The 25,062-nt window shown below is 52.6% G+C and overlaps 2 protein-coding genes across 2 annotated transcripts; both read left to right on the top strand.

Annotated features, from left to right (window-relative positions):
- Positions 1-19,573: 19,573 nt before the first annotated feature.
- Positions 19,574-20,407, top strand: KRP23_11505 (Exosome complex component RRP4; the record flags this gene model as incomplete). The annotated part of the gene is made up of 1 exon (XM_067882057.1): positions 19,574-20,407. One exon carries the CDS (start codon positions 19,574-19,576, stop codon positions 20,405-20,407), a length of 834 nt encoding a protein of 277 aa, XP_067740342.1.
- A 175-nt stretch (positions 20,408-20,582) lies between these two features.
- Positions 20,583-21,023, top strand: KRP23_11504 (uncharacterized protein; the record flags this gene model as incomplete). The annotated part of the gene is made up of 1 exon (XM_067882056.1): positions 20,583-21,023. One exon carries the CDS (start codon positions 20,583-20,585, stop codon positions 21,021-21,023), a length of 441 nt encoding a protein of 146 aa, XP_067740341.1.
- Between the last annotated feature and the right edge of the window lie 4,039 nt (positions 21,024-25,062).

Raw genomic sequence — 25,062 nt, 5'->3', positions numbered from 1 at the left:
GTTCTATCAGATCCTCATGCGTGAGAGCGATATCCCTCTCACAGCGGTAAGCACTCCGAGCGGCATGCTCTGGGAGTGGCTCGTGATGCCGCAGGGGCTGAAGAACGCCCCAGCGACGTTCAACAGGTGCGTCACGCACTTGTTGCGCTCGGTGCGCGACTTCGCACCGAGCTATTTCGACGACGTGTTCATTCACAGCCGGGCTGTGATGGAAGGTATGGATCTTGACACCGAAGCTTGACGGAGCGGAGGGAGGGCAGCACTCTGGGCGAGACCGGAGCGGAGACTGGAAACCACTTGAGGGGTAGAACGAAGATTCGAAAGTGATTGATTGAGGTCTTTAGCTCGCTAGCCTTCTCGCTACTCTAGACCTACTGGATACACACTACTTGATTCTTTACTGGATACTGAGTTACTTCAGCCAATGAGAGAGCGCCACGTCGAAGCCCATCTTGTACCTACAATCTTGTACCCACAGGTGGCGTAATCGACAGTGGCGTAATCGTCGGTGGCGTAATCGGCGTGGGTTCGGATTGGACCGGTTCGGGTTAACCGGTTCACGGTCAACAACCGATACCAAACCGGTAACCCTCCATACCCTCAATACGCCCCCTCAATGCGAAGTCCCATGAATGCCGAGAGCCGCCGTCAGCTCCGTGTGGCGTGGTCCCGCAAGCGCCTTCGTCATGATGTCCGCCAGCATCACAGAAGTCTCGCAATACTCGAGCTTCACTTCACCGCGTTTCACTTCGTCGCGGATGTGGTGGTACTTGATGTCGATGTGCTTGGCGCGGCCGTGGTTCACCGGGTTCTTGGTCATCTTGATGCACGACTGGTTGTCTTCACGGATCATGAGCTCGGGTCCCGTCTCGTTGGCAGCCGCCAGAATCTCGCACAGCAGGCGATGGATCCACTTGCCCTCTTGGATAGCCAGACTGAGCGCGATGTACTCCGCTTCGCTCGTGGACAGCGACACACTTGACTGCTTCTTGCTTCCCCAGCTCACAGGCGCACTCATCAGCATGAACGTAGTAGCCTGAAGTGGACTTGCGGTCCGCGAGGTCGCCGGCCCAGTCCGCGTCCGAGTAGCCACGAAAGTCGATCTTGTCGCCCGGCTTGAAGCAGATGCCATGCGTCTTGGTGCCTTGCAGGTAGCGAAAGATGCGCTTGACCGCAACCCAGTGTTCCTCTTGGGGGTTCTCCATGAAGCGCGACACATAGCCAACGGCGTACGCGATGTCCGGGCGCGTGGCGGTCATCAGGTGCATCAGCGCACCAACAGCTTCGCGAAACGGAGCGTTCACCTTGGTCGCCGCGTCGCTTGGAACCAGTCGAGTGCTCATGTCCACCGGACTCACCACAGCCTTGCACTCGTCCATGGCGAAGCGTTTCAGGATGTCGTCCACGTAGCGACGCTGGCACATGGTCACGCTGCCGTCCGGGCCGTCCACCAGCTCGATCCCAAGAACAAACGCGCACTTGCCGCTGTCGGTCATCTCGAAGCGCGTCTTCAGGTCCGTCTTCGTGCGTGCGATCAGCTCGGGCGAACTCCCGGTAATCAGCACGTCGTCCACGTACACCAGCACGAGCACGCAGTGACCGTCCACCACCTTGATGTAGAGGCACGGATCGAAGGCCGACACTTGGAAGCCGATAGAGCACATGAACTCGTCGAAGGTCTCGTTCCACACGCGCGAAGCTTGCTTGAGACCGTAGATGGCCTTCACCAATTCCAGGCAGTCGAAGTCATCCATCCAGCTCAACGCCTTCGGGAACCACGCAGAACACCACCTCCTTCATGACTCCGTACAGGAACGCTGTCACGACGTCGAGTTGATCGAGGGGCCAGCCGAAGTACTTGGCGATCGCGATGATCATGCGCAGCGTCACGTACTTGACCACGGGCGAGAACGTCTCCGTGTAGTCGATGCCGTACTTCTGCTTGAAGCCCTTGGCCACGAGGCGCGCCTTGTACTTCTCGATCGAGCCGTCCGCTTTGCGCTTGATCTTGAACACCCACTTGGTGCCGATGGCGCGCTGGCCGCTGGGCAACTTGGCAGCTCGAAACACACCACGCAGTCGCATCGACTTGAGCTCCGCGCGGATCGCCTTGCGCCAGTGCACCTTGATCCGGACCGTTCACAGCCTCTTGGAACGTCGTCGGCTCCGATAGATCGGCTGCTGCTTCCACAGCGTTGGCACTGGCACGCCAAAACACTGGAGGCGTCGAGTCGTCGTCTTCATCTTGGTCCCCAGACTTTTCTTCTTCGTCGGGTTCAGCTCGGCGCGACGAGGATACGTCCGGCGCACTTGCTTCTTCTAAGCCAGCTCGGTGGCGAACGGGGCGCGATCTTCTGGCAGTGTCGTCGTCGCCACTCGGTCGGCTCTTGCGCTTCCCCGCCTGCTTGAAGCTCGTTTGGCGCGGTCCATCGTTGTCGTCCAGGTCCAGCGCGTCCAGGTCCAGCGCAGCATCATCGACGTCTTCATCCGAAGTATGCGCCGAAAGTCCAAAGGCCGACTCATCGAAGTTGACATCGCGACTGACAACCACCTGCCCCGCCTCGATGTCATAAAGTCGATACGCCTTGGACACTTCTTCGTAGCCGAGGAACAGTCCGGCGCGAGCCTTGGGGTCCCACTTGCGCCGCTTTTCCTTCGGCGTCAGGATGTACGTCTGGCATCCGAACACACGCATGTGCTTCACACTTGGCTTGGACTTGTACACGATCTCGAATGGAGTCTTGTGCTCTACCTTGGGTGACGGCAGGCGGTTCTTCACGTAGATGGCCGTCATGGCCGCCTCAGCCCAGAAACACTTGTCCAACTTGGCGTGATGCAGCATGCTGCGGCCGATCGTGACGATGGTCCGGATGGCGCGTTCTGCCGTGCCGTTGGTCTGGTGCGCGTACGGAACCGTGGTTTGCTGCTCGATGCCTTCGACTTCGTAGAAGGCCTTGAGCGAGTTGGTCGCGAACTCACGAGCTCCGTCGTGCCGCACAAACTTGACCTTCTTGCCGAACTGCGTCTGCACCTTCGTGACGTACGTCTTGATGCAGTCTTCGCTCTCCGACTTGGCACGCAGGCAGAACCCCTTCATGCATCCGCTGGCTTCGTCCACGATCAGCAGCAGATACTTGCTGCCACCCAGTGACTCTTCTTCCATGGGGCCGCAGATGTCGAAGTGGAGCAGCTCGAACGTGTCGTAGCGACGCTTGTCACGGTTGCTTGGGAACGGCTTCTGGACCATTTTCCCTTGCTGGCAGCCGCGACACACGCTTGGTCCACTCGACTTGGAAGGTGCCTTCGCGTCCTTGATCATGTCGTTGTCGACCATCTTGCGAAGCACCTCCACCGGAGCGTGACCCATACGCGCGTGCAGGTCGACCGTCTTGCCACTGGTCGCTGCATTCGCCGATCGCTGAGGCGTCTGGAGCCAGTAGAGGCCATCCACGAGGTTCGCCGCCGCCACCACTTGCTTGGAGGCCTTGTGCGCAACGCGCATCTGGGTGCCGTCGAACACGACTTGGAACAGACCACTCTTGTTGATCTGTGGCACGGAGAGCAGATTCTTGCTCATGCTCGGCACGTACAGCGCGTTCTTGATCTCGATGTCGCGCTCGTCACCGTTGGGCAGAACCACTCGTTCCACGATGGTCCCCACACCCATGATGGCCACCTTGTTGCCGTCGGCCACCGAAAGTTCGCCCTCGTTTCGCTCAATCAAATGGGCGAACTTGGCCTTGTCGTTGCAGATGTGGTGCGTTGCGCCGCTGTCGACCGCCCACATGCCGAGCATATCCTTGCCCGTCGAAATGCCACACTCCAGTGAGACCGCGAACGCCACTCGATCATAGCCGTAGCCGTAGTCGTAGCTGGCGTCGTCGTTCCTCCACTGGGCATTGTTGGCCCCGCGTCCACGGGCATTGCCATTGCCGCCGCGTCTTGGGCCCCGATTCTCGTCCTTCTGCTTGGTCCAGCACTTGTCAACCGTGTGCCCCAATTTCCCGCAGTACGTGCACTGGCGAGACTCTCGGTCGGTGTTGAACGCCTTGGCCGCGTCCTCCGTCTTCACCGTCGCCGTCTTCTCGCCTTGCCGCTTGATGTGCTCATTCGTCAGCACCTTCACGACGTCTTGCGATCGCAGCTCAGCGCTGCTCATCTCCAAGTTCAGCACGACGTTCTCGTAGCTCTTGGGGAGACTGCGCAACAGGCAGATCGCCACGTCCTCGTCCTCCATCTTGGCACCGATGCTGCTGAGCTTGGCGCTGATGTTGAGGACCTCGTTGCAGTGATGCAACACGTTTCCGCCTTCCGACATCTCCATGCTGAAGAGTTGGCGCTTCAGGTAGATGCGACCAGCCTTCTGCGAACCACCGTACAGCGTCTTCAGGCGCGTCCACGCAACCCACGCTTCCTCGCAGTCGTCGACCACATGGTGGTAGTCCGCGTCCATGTGGAGCAACATCAGTCCGAACGCGATGTTGCTCGACTTGACGTACTCGTCCTTGGGCCGCGAGTCCGTGAAGCTCGGCGTCGTCTCTCGGTTCACGACATGCCACACCGACTTGGTCAGGAACACGCCACGCATGTAGCGGTTCCACGTCGCGTAGTTGTCTCCGTTGAACTTGTCGATGGAGACCTTGGTGGAGGCGTCGTGGGCAGAGGACATGGTACTTGGGCTCATAACCTGATGGAAGGTATGGATCTTGACACCGAAGCTTGACGGAGCGGAGGGAGGGCAGCACTCTGGGCGAGACCGGAGCGGAGACTGGAAACCACTTGAGGGGTAGAACGAAGATTCGAAAGTGATTGATTGAGGTCTTTAGCTCGCTAGCCTTCTCGCTACTCTAGACCTACTGGATACACACTACTTGATTCTTTACTGGATACTGAGTTACTTCAGCCAATGAGAGAGCGCCACGTCGAAGCCCATCTTGTACCTACAATCTTGTACCCACAGGTGGCGTAATCGACAGTGGCGTAATCGTCGGTGGCGTAATCGGCGTGGGTTCGGATTGGACCGGTTCGGGTTAACCGGTTCACGGTCAACAACCGATACCAAACCGGTAACCCTCCATACCCTCAATAGGCTGTGAATGGGAAATCGGATGTGGAGATGCATACAGAGCATCTCCGCAAGTTGCTTGAGCTCATGCGAAAGCACAAGCTCTACGCGAACCTGAAGAAGTGTATCTTCGGGGCAACCGAGATACCCGTACTTGGGTGTCTCGTGGGGAAGAACGGCGTACGCCCTGACCCAGGAAAGGTCAGAGTGATCAATGAATGGCCTACGCCTTCAAACGTAAAGGAACTGCGGCAGTTCCTTGGACTCGCCACGTACTTGTGCAAGTACGTGAGCAACTACGCGGGCAAGATTCGCCCGCTGTCGCAGCTCTTAAAGAAAGAGGCTGCATGGGAATGGACTGCTGATTGTCAGCAGGCCTTCAAAGCAGTCAAGCAGGGCTTGACTGAGGCGCCGATCTTGGCGGTGGCCGACCAAGATCGCCCATTCCACGTTGTGTGCGATGCATCCGATTTCGCGATCGGATGCGCACTGATGCAACTCGATCACGAAGGTCGTGATCGTGTGGTTTACTACCAATCGCGTCAGCTGAGCGCAATTACCCGGTACATGACAAGGAACTCCTTGCCATGAAGTATGCACTCGCAAAGTTTCGAGTGTATCTACTTGGGAGTAGACCATTCGTGGTCTACACTGACCACGCATCGTTGCGTACGGCGATCAAGTCACCGCACATATCACAAAGAATGGCACGGTGGCTGTCATTCTTTGCTGAATACAACTTCCAGGTTGAGTACAAACCTGGAAGGTTGAATGTCGTGGCCGACGCACTTTCGCGTCGACCAGATTATGCGGTGCAAGAGGCCGACGCCAACACAGTTGGCGTCGTCAGGACGACTACACCCTCGTCGTCCTTGTTGGACGACGTGAAGGCCGCATACGCACATGACGCGGATGCGAAGCAGTTGTTGGAGTACTTCTTCACACCTTCTGACAAGTCTCGTCAGAAGCTGGCCAAACACCTTCGTGCCCGTGTACACCGTTATCGTGTACACAATGGTCTGCTGCTTTACAGCGCAGTTGACGACAACGCAGATCGCATTGTCGTGCCGGATGATCATGAGCTGAAGCTCAAGATCACGTACGAGTACCACGATGCCCCGACATCGGGACATCCTGGCCGTGAGAAGACATATTTGCTTCTCACGCGTGACTTCTATTGGAGTCACCAGTACAAGTGGGTACGCAAGTACGTTCGTGCTTGCGAGGTATGCCAGCGCGTGAAGCCTGCGCCCAACTCGCAGGCTCCGCTTCAATCACTACCGACTCCGTCGGAGTGCTGGCAGTCCATTTCAATGGACTTTGTTTTTGGTCTTCCGCAAGACAACAAGCGGAGGACTGGTATTGTGGTCTTTGTTGACCGCTTCAGCAAGATGGTGCATCTTGCTGCAGTACCGGCCGAGGTGACAGCCAAACAGACGGCATGTCTGTTTGTCGACATGGTGTTTAGACACCATGGTATGCCACTCGACATCGTGTCGGATCGGGATCCGCGCTTTACAGCGCGATTCTGGCAAGAAGTGTTTACACTTCTTGGGACGCAGTTGTCCATGTCGACTGCGGATCACCCGCAGACCGACGGACAAACAGAGCGTGTCAACCGCGTGCTGGTTGACACCATGAAGAGCTACGCGCACTCGTTCCATCAATGGAGCGACGGCTTGCCGATGGCGGAGTTCGCCATCAACAACTCGGTGCATGTCTCTACAGGACACACACCGTTCTACGTGAATGCCATGAGGCACCCACGCGTACCGAGCGTACTCGGTGCGGTAGCTCCTTCCTTAAGTGGGGGAGGATATCCGGTTAATTCAAAACAACCGGATAAGCACGCTGATACAAGCAATGTATCAGCTGTGACGACTCGCGCACGTACTGCGCGCAGTCATGGCGACGACAAGACAGTGTCTACGACGGGCGTAGACACTCTAAACGACAACGAACATCACGCGCAGGCCGGGCCTGCTGCGAACAAGGAGCACGAACTGAACCAGGGGTTCAGCTCGGATGCAATGGACTTTGTCCAGCGTCGACAAGCCGTAATTCGGTTTGTCCAAGATGCAATAGCAGCTTCTGTCGATCGACAGAAGCTGAATGCCGATAACACCGGCAGAGGAAACACAAATGAATTTAAAATTGGTTCATTAGTTCTGTTAGCTACGCAGAACCTAGCTAAACATGCAGTTTCCGATTTCGGAGCAAGCAAGCTTGCTCCGCCCTTCATTGGGCCATTCACCGTGTTGGCGAAGCATGGCAACGCGTACACACTGGACATACCGTCCAGCATGCGCTTGCACCCAACGTTTTACGTTGGGCGACTGAAGCCGTACGTGCAGCACGAGTCACCTACGTCTGGTGACTCGCCAAAGCGCTCTCGAGCGCGGCGACGCGCTTCAAGGCGCCAGAGAGCCTCGTCCCGACCTCGACCTTTACGTTCGAGGTCGTCTGCGCAACCTCCGCGAGCTGAGCCTTTAACAAGCTCAGCTCCTGACGCAGAGCAGCGAACTGCGACGCTTGGAGACGCTCAACAGCCTCCAAACGAGACTCAAGGTTTGGTTGACCAAACCCGGGGCGTCTACCCGCCCCCCCACCCCCGTTGCGAGACGCACGCGGGGCAACTCGCTGGATCGTCCAGCGAATTGTTGGTCATCGGAACCAGACCCGAGGTCCGGTTCATTTTCGTATTCGTTGGAGAGGATTTCCTCCCCAACACGATACGTGGGAATCACGGAATGTCCTGATGGAGGACATTCCGGAAATGGTGACGGCGTACGAAGGCCGCCACCGCCACCTCCGCCGAAGGGCGTAAAACTTGGGCGAGCGCTGTAGTCGCCTACAGCACTCGGATAAGTGCTGCGATTATCCGCAGCACTAGAAGACGCCTGCGCCTGAAAACTGGCGCGCAGGGTCTTGAGGTCGTCAGGTACACACATGGACGTGTACCCGTTGACGTCCCGCTCGGTGATGCGTACTGCTCCAGGGTAGCAGTACTCACAAGCAGTGTCATAAGGCACTGCGCAAGGAAGTCCAATACCGACTGCACCATGGTGCAGTCGTTCAAGTTTACCACGCTTCGAGAACTTCTCGTAGCGCTCCCGCGCCTGGCTAATCCGGTCGCGATAGCCAGCGGGGTTCTTGTTGAAGTTTTCAACAAAGGCACTCCAACTTTGACAAAGTGCCTGCCACTCGGGCACTTTGCTTCTGCGAGAAGTCTTCTTGCTCGCAAACCATCGGAGCTCATGGAAGAGCCCGATGTAGTAGTCGCGCCTTTGATTCGTTAACGGATCAAAGTGTACTCGCTTCGCGACGTCATCGTCAACGATGGCGTTGCACGAGTACAGCGCGTACAGATTCGGTGGCGCGGTCGCACCGAATCGGCTGCCGATCTCAGATTGAGACGGCATCCACGACTCGCGCACTGGTTCAGTGCGCGAGGCCGCAACAACAGCGGATGGAGCAGAGTCATCTCCATCCCGCGGAGTCGTCAAGGCTCCAGCGGCAGCGAGCGGTGTTCCACTGCCGCTGCGCGAACGCTTCGAGCTCGAAGCGTTCGAGTCGTCCTCGCGTGGACGACGTAGACCCACATTGAGGTCAGTGTGGCCCGGAGACAAGATGTCCTTGTCTCCTTCGAGTTCCCCCTCCTCGACTTCGCTTCCGTAGTCGAGGGGAACTCCCTCTCCACCCGGAGAGTAGATGCCCACTCCGGTTTCGACAGCAATGATCTTGCCTGTCTTGTTTCGGATGGCATGTTTCTCATGCCATCTCGAGTGGTATCCAGCAACAGAGAGGCGACTCTCTGTTGCCGCGCTTGTCGGCATCGCAGTAGCGGTCGTGGCTGAGGCAGAGGCCGTCGTCGCCTTGGAGGCGACGACAGCACTTGCTGTTGCCGAAGCGACCGGCGTCTTGGACGAAGACGTCGTTGGCGTGCTCATTGGGAATGAGCACGTGTTCTCCCGAAGAAAATACGGATTGACGTGTCGAGACCGGCACGTCAAATCCTAACGGGGGGATGGTGTAGCGGGGCTACACATTCGGTTCACCTCCTACCTTAGTGCAACATGCACTAAGGCATACATTCAGGTGACCACCACAGGGTGGTCCACATTCATAGCAAAAGGCATATGACTGGTAGAAAGTAACACCTTTCTACCAATGAGAGTCATTCAATAGATAGGGGTTCTGCCAGCCATCCAATGGCAGAACCTCTCATTAGAAATATCAGTTTTAGGAGGAAACCCCATTTACAATCAATACAGTTCTCATTTACCACCAAAGCTTTCGTTTGGTTCATTTATCTAGGTTTAAGTATACTTGTGGATACAAGTATACTGAACTTAAGTAAACTACTCCTACGCTTCCTCCTACACGTGCGCACACGTGTAAGCTTAAGTAGTGGGTCTAAGCAGACCCATTACAAGGGGCCTTTTGCTGCCCTCTGCTTGCTTTGATTTAGGATTTGGCATTGGACTCATGGCTTCTGTCCTTTTCGTTGTGAACGTATCTTTGTGCTCTGAACACTGTTGACACGACTACGACTACGACTACGACTACGGATAGGCAAGGGTATTGCGCCATCCGTCGCACTGCGCAGAGGCTCCCCAGTAGTGAGTAGTGCGCGAGGCCTGGCAGGGAGTGTCCTGGGTGCCGCTGTGGGTTGGTTTGCTGGCTAACGATGCTCTGGGTTGGTTCGCTGGCTGACGATGCGTCCTACCTCTATAAATTGATACGAGTCGGCCGTCGACAGCGTCGGCTGTAGGGCGAGTTGTGACTGCGCGCTGGAACGAGTGGAGTCGGTGCGTGGCGGTGGTTGTGGTACGCTGGTATGGATGGTGTGGCAGCTGTGTGTTTGTGATTTGAAGGCAGTATGCGCGACATGTGTTTGTGGTGAGGCTAGGTTAGCGGCCTAGTGGCGACTCTGGTTTAAAATTTTAGCATGAATATTATTGGATGTAATTGAGACTGTGGCTCGGCTATATCCGTGCGACGTGGGTGACGTAGAGAGTGCGAGTGATATTTGGAATGATCTTACGCCTAACTTCAGATGAAAACAACCGGCTGGTAATGCTCATCCTAGATGTGTTCGAGGATTGCAAACCCGCATTCTGTCCAGCCCCCGAACTTTCCTATACGATGAGTACCTAAATCCTGGCGGAATTGAGAACGTATCTTAGACTGCACCTCATCTTGCAGTTGTTCAGAGGACTACTAAAGATACTGAACCAAGATTATCCATTACCAACACCCAAGTTGCGCGCTGGAAGTCCCATGAGTATCTTGAATCCCGAATCCTGACTCCAGCATACCAGAAGATTGACTGTCGACTGCTGACTGTTGACTTCGAAGACAGTGGTACGTCATCAAGTGAAACGCACTTGAACTACTGCCAAAGAACCCAGCAGAACTGTCGAGTCGACACTTTTGAAGCTACGAAGACAATGTACCCAGACCATACTGAAGCGAAGGCATTCTGACCCAAGCCATAGTGAAATCGAGATAAATCACCCAGACCCGAAAACTAGAAGAAAGAAATAGTTTAAGGCCTACATCAAACAACATAGTTTGTTTTACCCCGTACTGCGCAAGTGGATTCGGCCAAGCCTGCCGACGGAAATACGGAGGACCCGAGACTACGACCGCGATACAACAAGGGGCGCAGCGACCATTAAGGACGGGTCGTCTGTGGCATCTCCACCTCATAACATCAAGTCCAGTTAGGTGGTGACCAGAGGCGCTCCGGCACCCTGGGTTGACCCACCTATTTCATATTCTAGTTGGGTCGCTAGCGTGCTGGTGTTTGCCCATTTCATATTCCCTTGGTATTCGAGATGACTCATTAGCAGTTGTCCCCCGAATTGATATTCTAGCTGCTGTGTGTATCGACTGACTATAGTAATTGATAGTTTCTCTCTTAATTGAGAGTGATGCGCGTTTTATACGAGTGTTCAGACTGACTAGGTATCTGGACTGTAAGACTCGAGTGAGTATAGCGAGTGACCCACCGTCCACGGATCGACAAGAATAAGTATTTGTATTGTATATAACTCTGTACATGTTGATTATTAGTTTTTGTGGTGCATCCTGGATTATTTATACTCTGGGTGTGAAATCCAGACTACACTCTGTCTTCCTGTCATTGAAGGTGCATCCTGACGTGAACGTACACTCTGCACAAGTTCAAGATCACGACTCGGTGAAGTGCCGTTTCGTCAAAGTCAAACGAGCCGACAGGGATTCCGAAAGGTACCCACACCACCAAAAAAACAGGATTCACTTTGCGGTGAAATCCTAGATTCTTGTTGACTCCTAAGCCCCCCCCCCCCCTTCAATCCTGGAGGAGGAATCCCTGGAGCGCGTTCTACGAACCCACCTGGGGTGGTAAAGATTTTATCGACTTCGCCACACTAGTGTCGGCAGTGTTGGAGCTACAACTGTCAGCGGTGTCGGAACTGCTGCTGGAATTTCATTGGCACTTCTTCAGCTTGAACGCTTTTGTCTTGTATTCTGGTTGTAGACCACTTTCCCGAATAATTCAAAACACAGTGATGAGTTTGAGCTGTCTACATCCTCTCACTCAGGCGTAATTTTAGTGTTTCGTGTCCGATCTTCAACTGCTTGATGGCGTGGCTTTCGTCGGTAATACGTACCATTGGTGCGTGCAGCTAGTCTTCGATCTCATTGATGGTATGGCGTATCATGATTGATCAATCTGGCAGGACTTTTGTCTCGTTTGTGGGTGATCAGGCTGTCGGAAGGTATTGAGGGATGTTCATCCTTGCATAGGCAAACCACCATACCATCCAAGCTCCTAGCGGAGCAATACTTGGAAAGTCAAAGTCATTGAGCAGAACATGAAATTTGCCATCCCACACGTGGAATGAGTGTGGTGGTACAGGGGCCTGACCAGTAAAATCGTTCTCTTTATCACGAACAAGGCCAACTTCACCTACAAGAGATATCAAACACTTTGGTGTAAACTCAAGAAGATTGAGATCGCTATTATTGTTGAAGAACACGCATCGCTTATTACCTCCACTCGTTTGCGGTATCGTTGTACACTGCGGTTATTCTTGGATCAGTCGTCGTTTTAGTCAATGTGTGGGTTATATTAATTGTAGGCGGCTGTCGCTTACGATTTCGCGGAATATCACTCCTCATATTGAGAAAAGGTACGGTTACGATTTCACGCAAACTGCAATATTCATCTAGCGAATATATTGTACGTTCGGTTTAATTTTTCCGAAGGCGAAATCACTTTAACTAACTGTAGGATATCTAAGTACGATATAAGACTTAAAGAAGCCTCTCGGGCATTGACATACCGCTATTCGTTTCTGTGCCGACTTCGTAGGTCGTTAAGTTGACGCGAAAACACGTAAAACATTGCATGTTGCGGCGAGAATATATGAAAAGCACCCACGGATCCGTCACAAGCACTATAAATGTGTGAATTGCACATGCACAAGAGACAGGACGTAGCGGGGCCACACATTCGGTTCACCTCCTACCTTAGTGCAACATGCACTAAGGCATACATTCAGGTTGGCCACTCCACAGGGTGGTCCACATTCATAGCCCAAAGCATATGACTGGTAGAAAGTAACATCTTTCTACCAATGAGAGTCATTCAATAGATAGGGGTTCTGCGAGTCATCCAATGGCAGAACCCCTCATTAGAAATATCAGTTTTAGGAGGAAACCCCATTTACAATCAATACAGTCACCAAAGCTGTCGTTCGGTTCCTTTATCTAGGTTTAAGTATACTTGCGGATACAAGTATACTGAACTGAAGTAAATCACTCCTACGCTTCCTGATACACGTGCGCACACGTGTAAGCTTACGTAGTGGGTCTAAGCAGACCCATTACACAGGAGGTCACAGCCAAAGCCAAATTATTTCTTCACCAGTCGTTATACATTCTTACATTTGCGTACATAACATATTTTTGTGGTCCACACGTGCGAAAGCTGCGTGTCCCACATACACACACACAAACGCACCAGGAACACCACGCGGCGATTTCTAGATCCACAGGACAGTCCAGCGGATCGGAGTACCTGCATAAGCTGACGAACGGCGGTACCTCGGCGGTCATGCGCAAGGGAACCGAATAGAGAGAGTGATTGATATATGTATATATTCGACACCAGAGCTGTCAATAGGAGAGACGTCAGACGCTGGGCAGAGCGGCAACCAGATGTCTCTTCACAAAGAATGTAAGTATCGAATTCGTCCAGGTCGGGCGATAGGATTCTGACTCTGTTTTCTGTCACTGTAATGTGGTAATGTAATTAGAGCTAGCCAGCAGTGGACTATCGTAGTTGAGCTGAAGACGCGTGCTTTCTCACTCGCGTTGTAGCGCGTGCCCAGCTAGAGGCGGACGACCTGCAGCTGTGGGAGCTGCACCTACGGGCAAGCGTTTTCGTTTCAACACACGGCGATTTATCAACACCTCGTCACCGTTGCCGTTGATACGCTCACGCCCCTGCATTGCAAACAAACGACACACGCAGTTGGCGTACTTGAAGTGATAGCCGCATGGGCAAGTTTGGTTCACCATGTCAACCGGCCAACCCGTCTCAGACTGGTCCTCGCTCTCCTTTCGCGCGGTGGTCACTTCAACCTGGGCTGAAACTTAGATTGACTCTTGCATCGAGTTCGTGACCGAGTTGTAAGCTCAAGGAGGCGGGGTGTACAGGACGTGCATGACGTCCGAGCAGGAGTCCAGCAGTAGGAGATCTACACTCATGCGGGGGACGATGTATTCGCGGAGCAGTTTCTGGCTACGAAAAGCCTTCACCCAAGCTAACAGTTCTTTCGAGGCGCTCGGCGTCTGTGCAAACGAGCGTATGTCGATTGAACGCTGACGACAGCACGCACCAAGCTGCTGGAGGAGCTCACCCATCTTCAGTATGCGATGCGCGGTGTAGTCTCGCTTTAAAGCCCGGTTGAATTGTTCAAAGGGGTTGGTGGTGGTGACGAAGCCGTGGGGAATGCCAGCGGCAGAATCACTCATTCAGTCAAACACGTTTGAAGTATCCGTGAAAGCTTAGAAGCAGAGGGTTCTCCTGCCAACGCAATTCGGCAGCAGCACGAATTGTTGCCAAATCTTCAGCACTTCTACTGAAGTGCATGTTGTAGATATCACGAAGTAGAGCATCACCCATTTCCTTAGGCATCACTTTCGCACGATCCACCACCTTAGTTATTAGATGATAAAATCACACTAGATGTGCATACTGGCGGTTACCTCCAAACACCGTAGACAACGCATTGTACTGAACACTATCTGCGTCTCCCATGACGTACTTGACGCGGAGAGCCTCGCTGGTTACATTGCTGTAAACCCAACGCAGTACCTCAAACGCCTTGGCGAAATGACCTTCTTGTTACTGGGAAGTGACGAACAGTGCCAGCAAATGGAACAATTTTGTCGCAGACAAGCACAGGATAGCCAACCTGGTTTGTCTTGTAGATTGCGTACACATGGAATATAAACGTCTCGGGTTCTCATGCGGCTGGACGTAGGAGAGCCTTCGTTGTGAATCCCACGAGGAAGGGTTTCTCGTCGGACCCGTTGCCGACAATAATTCTGCCACCAGCATCCTGATCCCAGGCAAACGTGAATGGATGCTCGCCCCCACTAAATGCTTGGGCGCGAATAGCTGTCACGATGGTGTCCGCTGTGTCACTACCGCCCAGTCTCGTGCGGCGGTAAACACACAGGCCATCCTGCACCTTTTACAGCGCTGGGAGCTCGCTCGGGGAGAGCCCGAAATGCAACAGCATGGCCGTGCGAATCCGAGCTAGCTTCATACCAGCTCGCGCCATCTGCTTGGCGAAGTCCTTTTGGGAAGCGGTGATGTCGCGGCTGTGCGGAGGCTTCGCGTTTGTGATGTGCTCGCCGCTTTCGAAAAGTGAGACAACCTTGCAGTTGAGGATGACAAGCAATTTGTCTCTCCACGGGCACATCGCGTAGGGAGCAGCCTGCTTGCACTACGTGCAGCGACAATTCAGGATCTTGTAGCACATCACACGCGGAGTTGGGAGTGCGCACAGTGTCCAAAAGATAACTTGGCTTTTGGAAATCTTGAACGCCTTCATGCACTGCATTAAAATGAGTGCGTTATTTTCTTTGAGCTCAGTACACATAGGGCGCCATATAATTGGCTGCGGCATCTTGATGGGCGAGAACGTGAGGAGGGGGTAAGTTCATGGCAGTTGGCTAGTTGGATAATGCTGGGATGGCTGCCAGGGAGCGGAAGGACCAGGGAGTAGATACATGATTACAGTACTTCTAATTGACTAAAAGTATAACTTTCTGCGAATTTTATTTAACAAAATTTCCCCTGGCTTCCTTGTGATTGACTATTGTGGATTCCTCGGCTCTGGTTGTGTCGCTTCGTTGTTCCTGTGTGCTGGTACAGGGAGGCTGTGTGTGTACCAACCCGCTAATATGCAAATCATTGATTGCTTGTGCTGTACACCCATCGTTGTGAAAATCACAGGTCAATACCGTGCACGTTCAGACACGTTCGGACAATTGGACAACGTTATGAAACTCATAATAATTGTTTTTACAGTAGTGCTATCACGTGTAGTACACAACTTGTAACACAAAGAAAGAAGGCGTCAGAATAGATTGGAGGCGAGAACGGCGCCATCGAGCCCGGCGGGAACTCAAAGAGCTACACTACGTTGGTTAGAAAGAACTGAGATATTAGGTAAAGATTGCTATTGCTAATACATGCAATGTCGAACTTGCATATGGTTATGTTCATGATTTCTCTAGACGTTGCGAAGCTGAAGCACGTGCATCGATTTGTAACATCGATCACACGACCTTCCTAGATTCGCTGCTGGTCCTGTGCAATGTGACTGTTCAGCTCACCATCGGCGTGCATACGCTTCAAAATGTTGACTATCGTTCCGAGTGCTTTGGCCATGACCTTTGCTCGTCTAGGAAAGCATGTATGTTAGTCTCTGCCTCGCGACCCAGGTTCAGAATCCGAGCTTTTGGTTTGACAGTCACTTGGTAAGAAAATCCGCATGAATGCCACAGTTACTTTGCACTCATGGTACCGTCTTCTGTCTTTGTGTGTGAGCGGAAACAGATCACAGAACCTCTCGTACAAGACCGAGGCAAGCTGCTTCGAGCTTGATCGCGTCCGGGCTAGCGCTGGGAGTGGATTTCCCGAGATAGACTTGAGCACCTTAGAGGCCGTACTCTGTTGCTGAACCGCTTTCGATTGCGGGTTCTCGGGATGCTGGAGGTGCTCGCCCAATGACCTCACCTCGGTGACCAAGGTTTTGATGAGCAGAGTTTGCTGCTCGATGAGGACGGCCTGCGTATGCATAAGCTCCTCCGCGGTTAATTGCTTCAGTTCCGAGTAGGACGGCTTTGGTCTCAAGCCGGATGGATCCTCCTTCAGCGACCCATGAATGGCAATTGCTCACGCAGCCACCTCCGTTTCACTTATCTGCTTCTGAACTAATGCTTGTCGCACGTTTGATGTAGGGTGTGCCAGGGAGCAATTCGCAGCACGTCGTGATAGTGAAGCAGCACAACGGCTGTCAGCACCTCGACCACGTCGTCTCGTAAACTGAGAGCACCAGAGAATCCTTGTGCGGTCGCAAAGAGACGAGCTTGGAGCAAACGAATTCTCTCCAGCACCACAGCGTCGAAGCCCCCCCCCCCCCCTCCGTCAAGAATCCACGGCGTGCTGATGTCGCTGTCGCCGTTAGCACTTTGGGTTGTACCTCGCCGAAATGAATGGGAAGGCAACCCCTTTGCCAGGCTGCCGCCATCTTTTACACAAACAGCACTTCAGTTTTGAAACACGCGGTTTACATAGGCATGAATGCCCGGGACAACAGCGCCTTTACTTCTGGGGGCTTCGCCTTGGCTGCAAGTTTCTGTGCCGTACGGAGCTTTGACTCCAGCCTCGAGAAGGTCGCGAAGAGGTGGCGATGGCTGGGGAATTGGAGGCTCCTGATGGGTGTCTCGAGATAGTTTGTCCAACAAAAACTCACTTGGTGCCCATTGCATCATTGTAGCTGCAGCCATCCCATGAATAGCTCACGATGAGCAGTCGTTGGGATCATGAAATAGCAGTGCGCTGTAGCCTGAGGCAGACTCCAACCGCTTTAAGTTGATGAACAGGCAACCGCCTGGATTATCACATATAATTGACAATGAGTATTAGATGCTTCGGGTAGCATACAACATAAAAACATACAGCGGGGGGAATAAATGAGCATTCACCCCAATTACAGTAATTTATATGGAGTATTCTTACTTCAAGACATTTCGTGTCCGAATGACCTCAATGCAGTCAATCGTAGTCAATCGGACAGGAACGAATGCAGAATCATCTTTTTTTCGCCTGGGGCTCGTTTGCCGCTAATTGGCGGAATACGCTAAGTTTCCGTCAATCAAAATGGCAGCGTCAATTTTGCATTGTGTCAAGTGAGCAAATCTCTCAAAAGTAAGTTTACTTAGTTTTTATATTGAAATGATAAATGTTGTGCGTGGGGAGATCATCCTGGTTGTTGGTTGCCGCGAGTACAGCCCTCTCACTTCTCTTTTGACCTTGCTAGATGTGGCAATGGCGCGCGCACTTCCACGTACGGCAAGACGTCAGTACTCACAAGACATCTACACTCATGTTGCCAAGAAGTGGGCGGGCGGCACCAGCACACGCACGATAAGCAGGCACCTATACATTCCGCGGTCGAGCGTGCAGTCGATCGTCCGGTACCAGAAGAAGCACGGCCACGTCGAGCTTAAACCCCGCCCAGACCGACCTCGCCATATCGACCTCCGTCACGACCGCTGTATATCGCGAGGGAGGTTGAAAAGAACTGCAGAGTCCATCGCAGCTTCAGTCTCAAAGGAAATTAACAGACCTCCTAGTGCGCGGTCGCATTCACGAAGCAGGTCTTCACGGCAGTTCCGCCCTCAAGAAGCCATATCTGAGTCCAAGGCACCGTCAACTCCGCCTCGGCTACGCGAACAAGTTTAAAAGGGTGACGACGAACTTCTGGAAGATGGTGCTTTTCAGCGATGAGGCCTGTATTGAGCTGCACGGAATATCTGGACGGGTATCGGTATGGCGGCGTCCTCACGAGGCGTTTGATACTAGGTGCGTTTTTCACACATTCAAATCCAGTGGCAAGTCGTTAATGGTTTGGGGCTCCATGACAACTTAAAGTGTTGGTACATCGCATTTTTGCGAGGATTCTGTCACTGGAGATTACTACCAGCGTTTTCTTCGCGAAAATATCCGTGTCACGAAGCCGTTTTTCGGGCTGAAACGCGAGACATTTTTCGTGCAAGACAATGCTCCTGCACACAGCGCAAAATTAACCACGGGCTGTTTGCGGGAACTACGACTGATCTCCCTTGGACATCCTTCACAGAGTCCGGACTTTAACCCGATCGAGAATCTATGGTTCGTCATGAAGCGCGAGCTAAATCGTACCTCGGCCTCCTCAATAGATAACTTGAAGATCAAATTACGACGTATTTGGGCAAACATTAACGATGATGAAGTCAAGAAGTGCATCTTCTCAATGCCTAAGCGACTGAAGGCTGTGCGAGCCAGCCTTGGCGGGCACACCAAATATTAAGAAGAAATGGACTTAAGGTGCCGCGCTTGGAGCAGTACTTGTGGAGAATCGACGCAATTTTCTGTAGACGCCGATCGGATACAGCATTTAGGCGCGGAAACATCTCCATAAGATGGTTTTTGACGTTGCCAAAATAGCTAGTGACTGAATGCTTAGATAACAATGAGCCCTTCGATCTTTCTTTGAAAGCTAAGTACACATCACATTTGTCGAGTATAATATAAAGCATACGCCCGGACGTGTCATTACATACGTACTCACACACTCCCTTCACAGTAAGCTGCTCAGACGTCGCAAAGCGCTCGAACGCGTTGAGAGCCGTCAAAAAGCGCCATTTGGGCGTTCCCGGGGATCAACGCTTTCGTCGACATTGGCCGTTTCTCCGAGTGGCTGTGATGCCGTCTCGTCTGTTAAACCCTGTCGAACCTGTTCGTTGTCCGAATATTAACTATATTGTTCGAATGTTTAAGATTCTCGCTTTCACTATAGACATATCAAATATTTTTGAACAATTCGGACAAAATATGTCCGAATTGTCCGAGTTTCCGTCTTTCTCCAAACCAGAATGTTTAGCTACATTGATTGGCCAACACGATCACAATCGCTATTCTGATTGGTCATTCCTACTGTCAAATTTAAGTGTGAAAATTGATGGGACACGATATTCTACCATAATGTTTTCAATTGGCTGTTTCGTCAACCGCCTGAATTCACAATAATGCTTCTCTAAATTTGTTTTATTGTGCACCACATCTATTTGATGTTCGACCCACACAATCTCCAGGCCATTAAATCAAATTGCACCAAGCACCAAGTGTCAATGGTTATGGAGGTCCGTGTCCGCCGTCTGTCAGCCTCCATGGAGGACGATCCGGCCGAGCTGGCGGACGAGTCGCAGATCGTGGTAGTGACACCTGGCCAAATCATCAGCACGGAAACGGGCGCGTTCCTGCGCGGTCACGGCACGTACCTGAGCGGCCGCAACGAGCTGGTGGCCAGCGTGGCCGGCGTCGTGGAGAAGGTGAACCAGCTCATCACAGTGCGGCCGCTCGTGTCCCGCTACATTGGCGAGGTGGGCGACATCGTGGTGGGCCGCGTGACTGACGTGGCCAGCAAGCGCTGGAAGGTGGATGTGAATGGCCAGCAGGACGCCGGCCTCATGCTCAGCTCCGTGACGCTGCCGGGCGGCGCTCAGCGCCGACGCACGTACGCCGACCAACTGCAGATGCGCGCCTTCTTCGTGGAGAACGACCTCATCTCGGCCGAGATCCAGGAGGTCCGTTACGACGGGTCGCTCAGTCTGCACACACGCAGTCTGCGCTACGGGAAGCTCGAGAACGGCCAATTCGTCGCCGTCGCCGCCCCGCTCGTCAAGAGGATGAAGCAGCACATGGTGACGCTGCCGGGCATCGGCGTCGACGCGATCCTCGGCACGAACGGGTACATTTGGGTGTCGAGGAGCATGGCCGCCCTGGGAGGTGACGACGAAGACGCCAACAGTAGCATGGAGACGCGCGTGGAGGTGCTCACGGCCAAGAGACAGCTGCATGCCTCCACACCCATGAGTGTGGAGGACCGCCGGAGAATTGCGCGGGTCTCGCAGGCGCTGCTGCGGCTGAATGAACAGTTCCGCCTGATCACACCCGAGAGTATCATGGACACGTACGAGCTGCTGGAATCGCAGGGACGGTAGATAGATGTAACAATGACAGCGTCTTTAGATACTATCCGGTGAAGAGATTTTGCCAAAACTTTCTTCATCCAAGTGGCAGCTTTCTTGGCAAGAAAAATTCTGTTGACCTCACTATTTTTCTTATTAAGGGCACTTTGAAATCCTACAGAAGCGAATAGTTAACGATAAAGTGAAGATGGCGACCCACGGCAAGCCTCCCGCGGGTCTCGAGTGCATGGCGACGATGGATGACATCACAGAGGAGGACAATAACTTCTGCGAGTTCCAGACGTCCCCCAGCGGCTCGTGGCACGCCGCGCTCTTCTGCGTGGACGTGGTGGAGCAGCTGCTAGCCACACAGTTCCACACGTACATGAAGAAGGTGCAGGAGGCGGACTGCAAGGCAGAGCTGCGGCGTCTGGTGGCCAAGGGCCCCCCCGTCTGGCTTGAGGACAAGCACGCGCTGCCCGTGCCCGAGGGAGACACGCACATCACCAAAGTGTGGTTCGCCAAGGACGAGGAGGAGCGCAGCGCCAAGCTGGACGGAGCCGTGGAGGGACAAGCTCGTGACGTCTTGTGGAAGGAGCTGCAGCAACTGCTGGCTGCGATGGAGGAGGACAAGGACGAGGTTCGGTGAACTGACGAAGCCGCTTCAACTGGGTGGACCAGTGATGATTTTCTGAGGCAATACAAGACCATCTAGACCATCTAGAGGAGAGAACTATCTGTTTATTTGTTTTCCGGTTTGTTATTGCAGGTGCAAGTTCTAGTCGTCGTAGAAGTGGGGGCACAGCTCGTCGGGTGGGATGGCAGTGAGAGACTCGAGGGAGAAGCTGCTGCGTTCACGGAACTCGATGAGACTGGGATCGGACTTCGCTCGCAGATTGTTCCAATGTTTCGAGTGTTAATGGAGATACCGTTGATGCCTGGTAATTGGTGAGCGTATCGAATAGTTTGAGTGAGCCATCGCCTGTCGGCCTTTCATCGCGGCATCATCGTCCTCGGTATGACGCTGAGACTCCTGCCGTAGCAAGTGGCGAGCACGCTCAAGAGTCTTGAGTGCGATTGATTTGGTCTCCATCTTGCTCTCGTGGTTGTCTGCGATTAGTGCATTTCGCTCTCGTGGAGGCGGGACAAGTGCACAAATTGCACGTGCTGAAGATTCCAGCAATTTCGGGGAGTTCATTGCAGAGCACCGCTGGCACAGGCGACAAAGCAACAAGTGCCCGTCAAGTTCCATCACTTGCTGACGATTAGGCCTGGAGTGTGCAATGACGGAGAAGCATTCACAAAGTGCAATCAGTGCTGCGCCCAGACCACCTATATCCTCGTCCTCCTCTGTGTCCGGGATAGCGCCGAGAGCATACAGCAACACCTGAAGACCATTCTGTGCGACCACTCGAGCTTTATTAGGCGGGTTCTGGTGACAGAGGCAAGCAAGTGCCGTGGACGCCGCCTCAATTACTGGTGGTTGGCTAATGGCATCCACCAGCAACTGCAAAAGTAGCGTTGATGCGTTGCTGTAGCCGATGGTGAGCTGGTTTACAGAGGTATAAGCAAGATTCGCAAGTGCAACAGCTCCGGCTCGAACAAGCTGCGGACTTCGTTGGAGGTTGGCAGCTGTGAGGCACGCTGTCAGTGCCATGGGTGCTTCGGCTGCCATTAGTGAGCTCTGATTGACCACGTGATTAAACGCCATGTTACCAAGAAGCTTGGCTGCCTCAGCTTGTACACCGGCATTTGTGCTCTCTCGAACGTAACGCACTACAATCGGCAGGAAGTGTGGAGTAGCTGCGATTTGAGACCGCAGAATTTCAGAATCTGGGGCAGTACAAGCAAGAAAACGTACGAGAGTGAGCTTTACACTAGTAGCAGTCACTGTCAACGAGACTCGCACCATGGGACAGGTTTACAAGCGCACTCAGCATATTTTCCTGGACAGCAGTATCCCACGGGAAAGGAAGCTTCTCAAGCTTTGTGGAGATATCTTCCTCGTCATCATCATCGCGCTGCTCTCGGTTTCTTGGGGGAATTCGAGGTAAGAGATGCTGGATTAGGAAGCGGACGACATTTTTTGAGGCCAATACACGCTTGTTAGGAACGTAGCTGGCTAAAGCCGCACACAAACGGGAGGCCTCGACGAGAACCCGAGCGTTCTGGGAGTTTTCAAGGATATCAGCAAGTGGTGTTCCCATGCCAGCCTTGATAATCTGCTCACGAATATCCCCCGTGTTGGTTGGTATGGGAACTGAATTATGGCATTGCAGTTTTGCCTTGTAGATTGCAAGATGCACAAGGGCTATCAAAACAGAGCCTGTGACGATGTCCCCCATCTTCTGTTGAAGTAAGTGGGCAAGGAAGGGAAGTGCTCCAGCTTCAGCCACATGCGGTGCTTGCGACGCAGGAAGAAGTGCGAGACTTTGCGCAAAGCGTGAAAACACGTCCTCCTTCGGGTCGATTTCAGGCGGGTTTGAAGTAGACGAGAAGGAGAGGAAGCTGTCTTCAGAGACTGCGGTTGGCAATATAAATCTGGTCTGCCAATTCTTCTGCGCTTCCTTGTCATTCCTCTCTTGGTCAAGTTCCACCTGAAGACCTTGGACTATTATCTTCCAGCGTTTTCGCTCCTCCTCCACGGCTGCTTGCTGGGCTAGAATTTGATCGCGTTTGGTGCTTTGTAGCATCTGAGAAAGATCGTGGACTCGAACCTGCAACCTGTTGTCCTCAAATGATCCAGCAGAAGCAAGCTTGTTGGTCAGCTAAGCAATGAATAGGCACCAACAGAGCATCCCATGGCTCGCACTTGTGAACTTGTGACTCTAGATCACGAATCTGAACCAAGGATCGATTTTCGCGAAAGTCTTTCTCTTGTTGGAGATCCACCAGTTGCCGAGAGAGCTCCAACTCCTTTGGTGTTGGCACGTGTGGATACTCCTGCATCGCACGAAATCGCAAAGCAAAACCAGTATAAGGAACAAGCATCCACAAAAAGGAAAAGCAAGCGCGATCTCTGTACCGCATCTTTTGGCTCGATTAGAGCTCTCGTTGGCATATTTGCAAGTGGCCTCGCTTGATGACAGCCCAAAAGCCGAGGAGGGAGTGATAAAATTGTAGCTAAGAATTCATTTGCCGTGAAACGGCCGAGATTGGGAAGCCAACCGCAATGCAAACATTTGACTATGACCCAACTTAGAGCTAGCTTCAACAAACAACGTATTGTTCTCGCTTTCTGATAGCACGGCCTGCAGCTTGGCGTACAGACACCGATACAAGAGTGGCTAGCACTTGTCGCTCTTCCTTCAGTTTTTCCTCTTGTGCTCATAGCATAGCTAGCTCGATTGGATGTTGTTGTGGTCGCCCTTTAGATTTAACACCCGGATACAGTAGCTCAAATCCACGCGTAGTATTCTCCAGGAACAATTTGCAGCATACTGACCGGTAAAAGTCGTTTTGTAAATCCTACAAACAATGTAGAGTACAAGAAGTTAGTGATCTCAACCTAATTGCAGATGCTTGGGTCAATCGTCGACATACGCACGAGGCTCTCGAGCAGCTCTCAACGCCACTCCCAGTCGTAGCGAGTATCTTTTCGCTCGTCAACATCAAATCCTAATGCATTCAAGGTGTGCGCATCAACACATCTTACTTTCAGCGAAAAATCCTTGCCCAAACGAATTGTGAAAAGAGCGGCGAAAGTTCGATAATCCGCGCCTGACGGCATTGAACCGGAAGCTGAAAGTCAAGCATATTCTCGCGCTGACATGGATGACAATACGTGTAGGAATAGCATACACAGAAATGAGCTTCATCACCCTGACGTGGACGTTGTAAAGCTTTAGTATCGTTCAATCGAGGCATGGGAGAATTTGCTCAGCATAGTCTTGTATCTTTTCGGCGTGTCGTCGGTCTTGTTCAGCCTGCCGACGTTCCCATGGATTCAGAAACACATTGAAACTAAAACGAATGAAAAGCAAACCGTACCGCAGACGGTCTCTTTCACTGATGAATCGAGGCAAATTTACGAACGCAACAGGAAGTATAACAGTGCTAATTCGGTAACCAACTGCGGAATACGCTTCAATCTGTAGGGCACGTTGATTTTGGTGCATTTCAATACACACAATAGTGCGGGTGCGGCCAATTCGACAGACACCGAGGAATCCAGAGTTTGACCTGCCAATCCACTTCGTAAACTCGCTTGCTTGAGTATTGGTAAAAATGGGTGCAAGGGTGTACCGGTAGAGTTGCCATCAGATGGGTGGGCCACCACCATTGCCGTTCGTTTCACACACTCAATTTGGTTGGATTGATCATTCTCGTTCGATACACAGCTTGATATCCGCTGCTTGAAAAGCATTTTCTTCCCGTCGAATCCGATAACGACAAAATCGGTGTAGAATGCACGAATTAATTGGTGATGCACGTCGATATCAACGCATTTGGCTGCAAGAAACTGAAGATTTTCCGATCGATGGCTGCCATCTTGGCCACCATCCGTTGGCATTTTTGCTCTCGAGTTTTGCAGTCCCTAGTGAAAAAAGACAAATACATGGAAATTATGGTTATTACAAGCCAAACTGTGGTGAAGCAGGCGCATCGTACGGCATATCTTGATTAGGTAAATAGTCCACTTCGCGCTGGAGCCTCGCAATTGTTCGTGACAGGATCAGCTGAGTGTT

This window comes from Phytophthora ramorum (genome assembly GCF_020800215.1).
Source record: "Phytophthora ramorum isolate Pr-102 chromosome Unknown Phyram_PR-102_s0012, whole genome shotgun sequence".
Taxonomy (NCBI): domain Eukaryota; phylum Oomycota; class Peronosporomycetes; order Peronosporales; family Peronosporaceae; genus Phytophthora; species Phytophthora ramorum.
The sequence above is the reverse complement of the archived record's forward strand: the minus strand, read 5'-3'. Positions and strand labels throughout refer to the sequence as shown.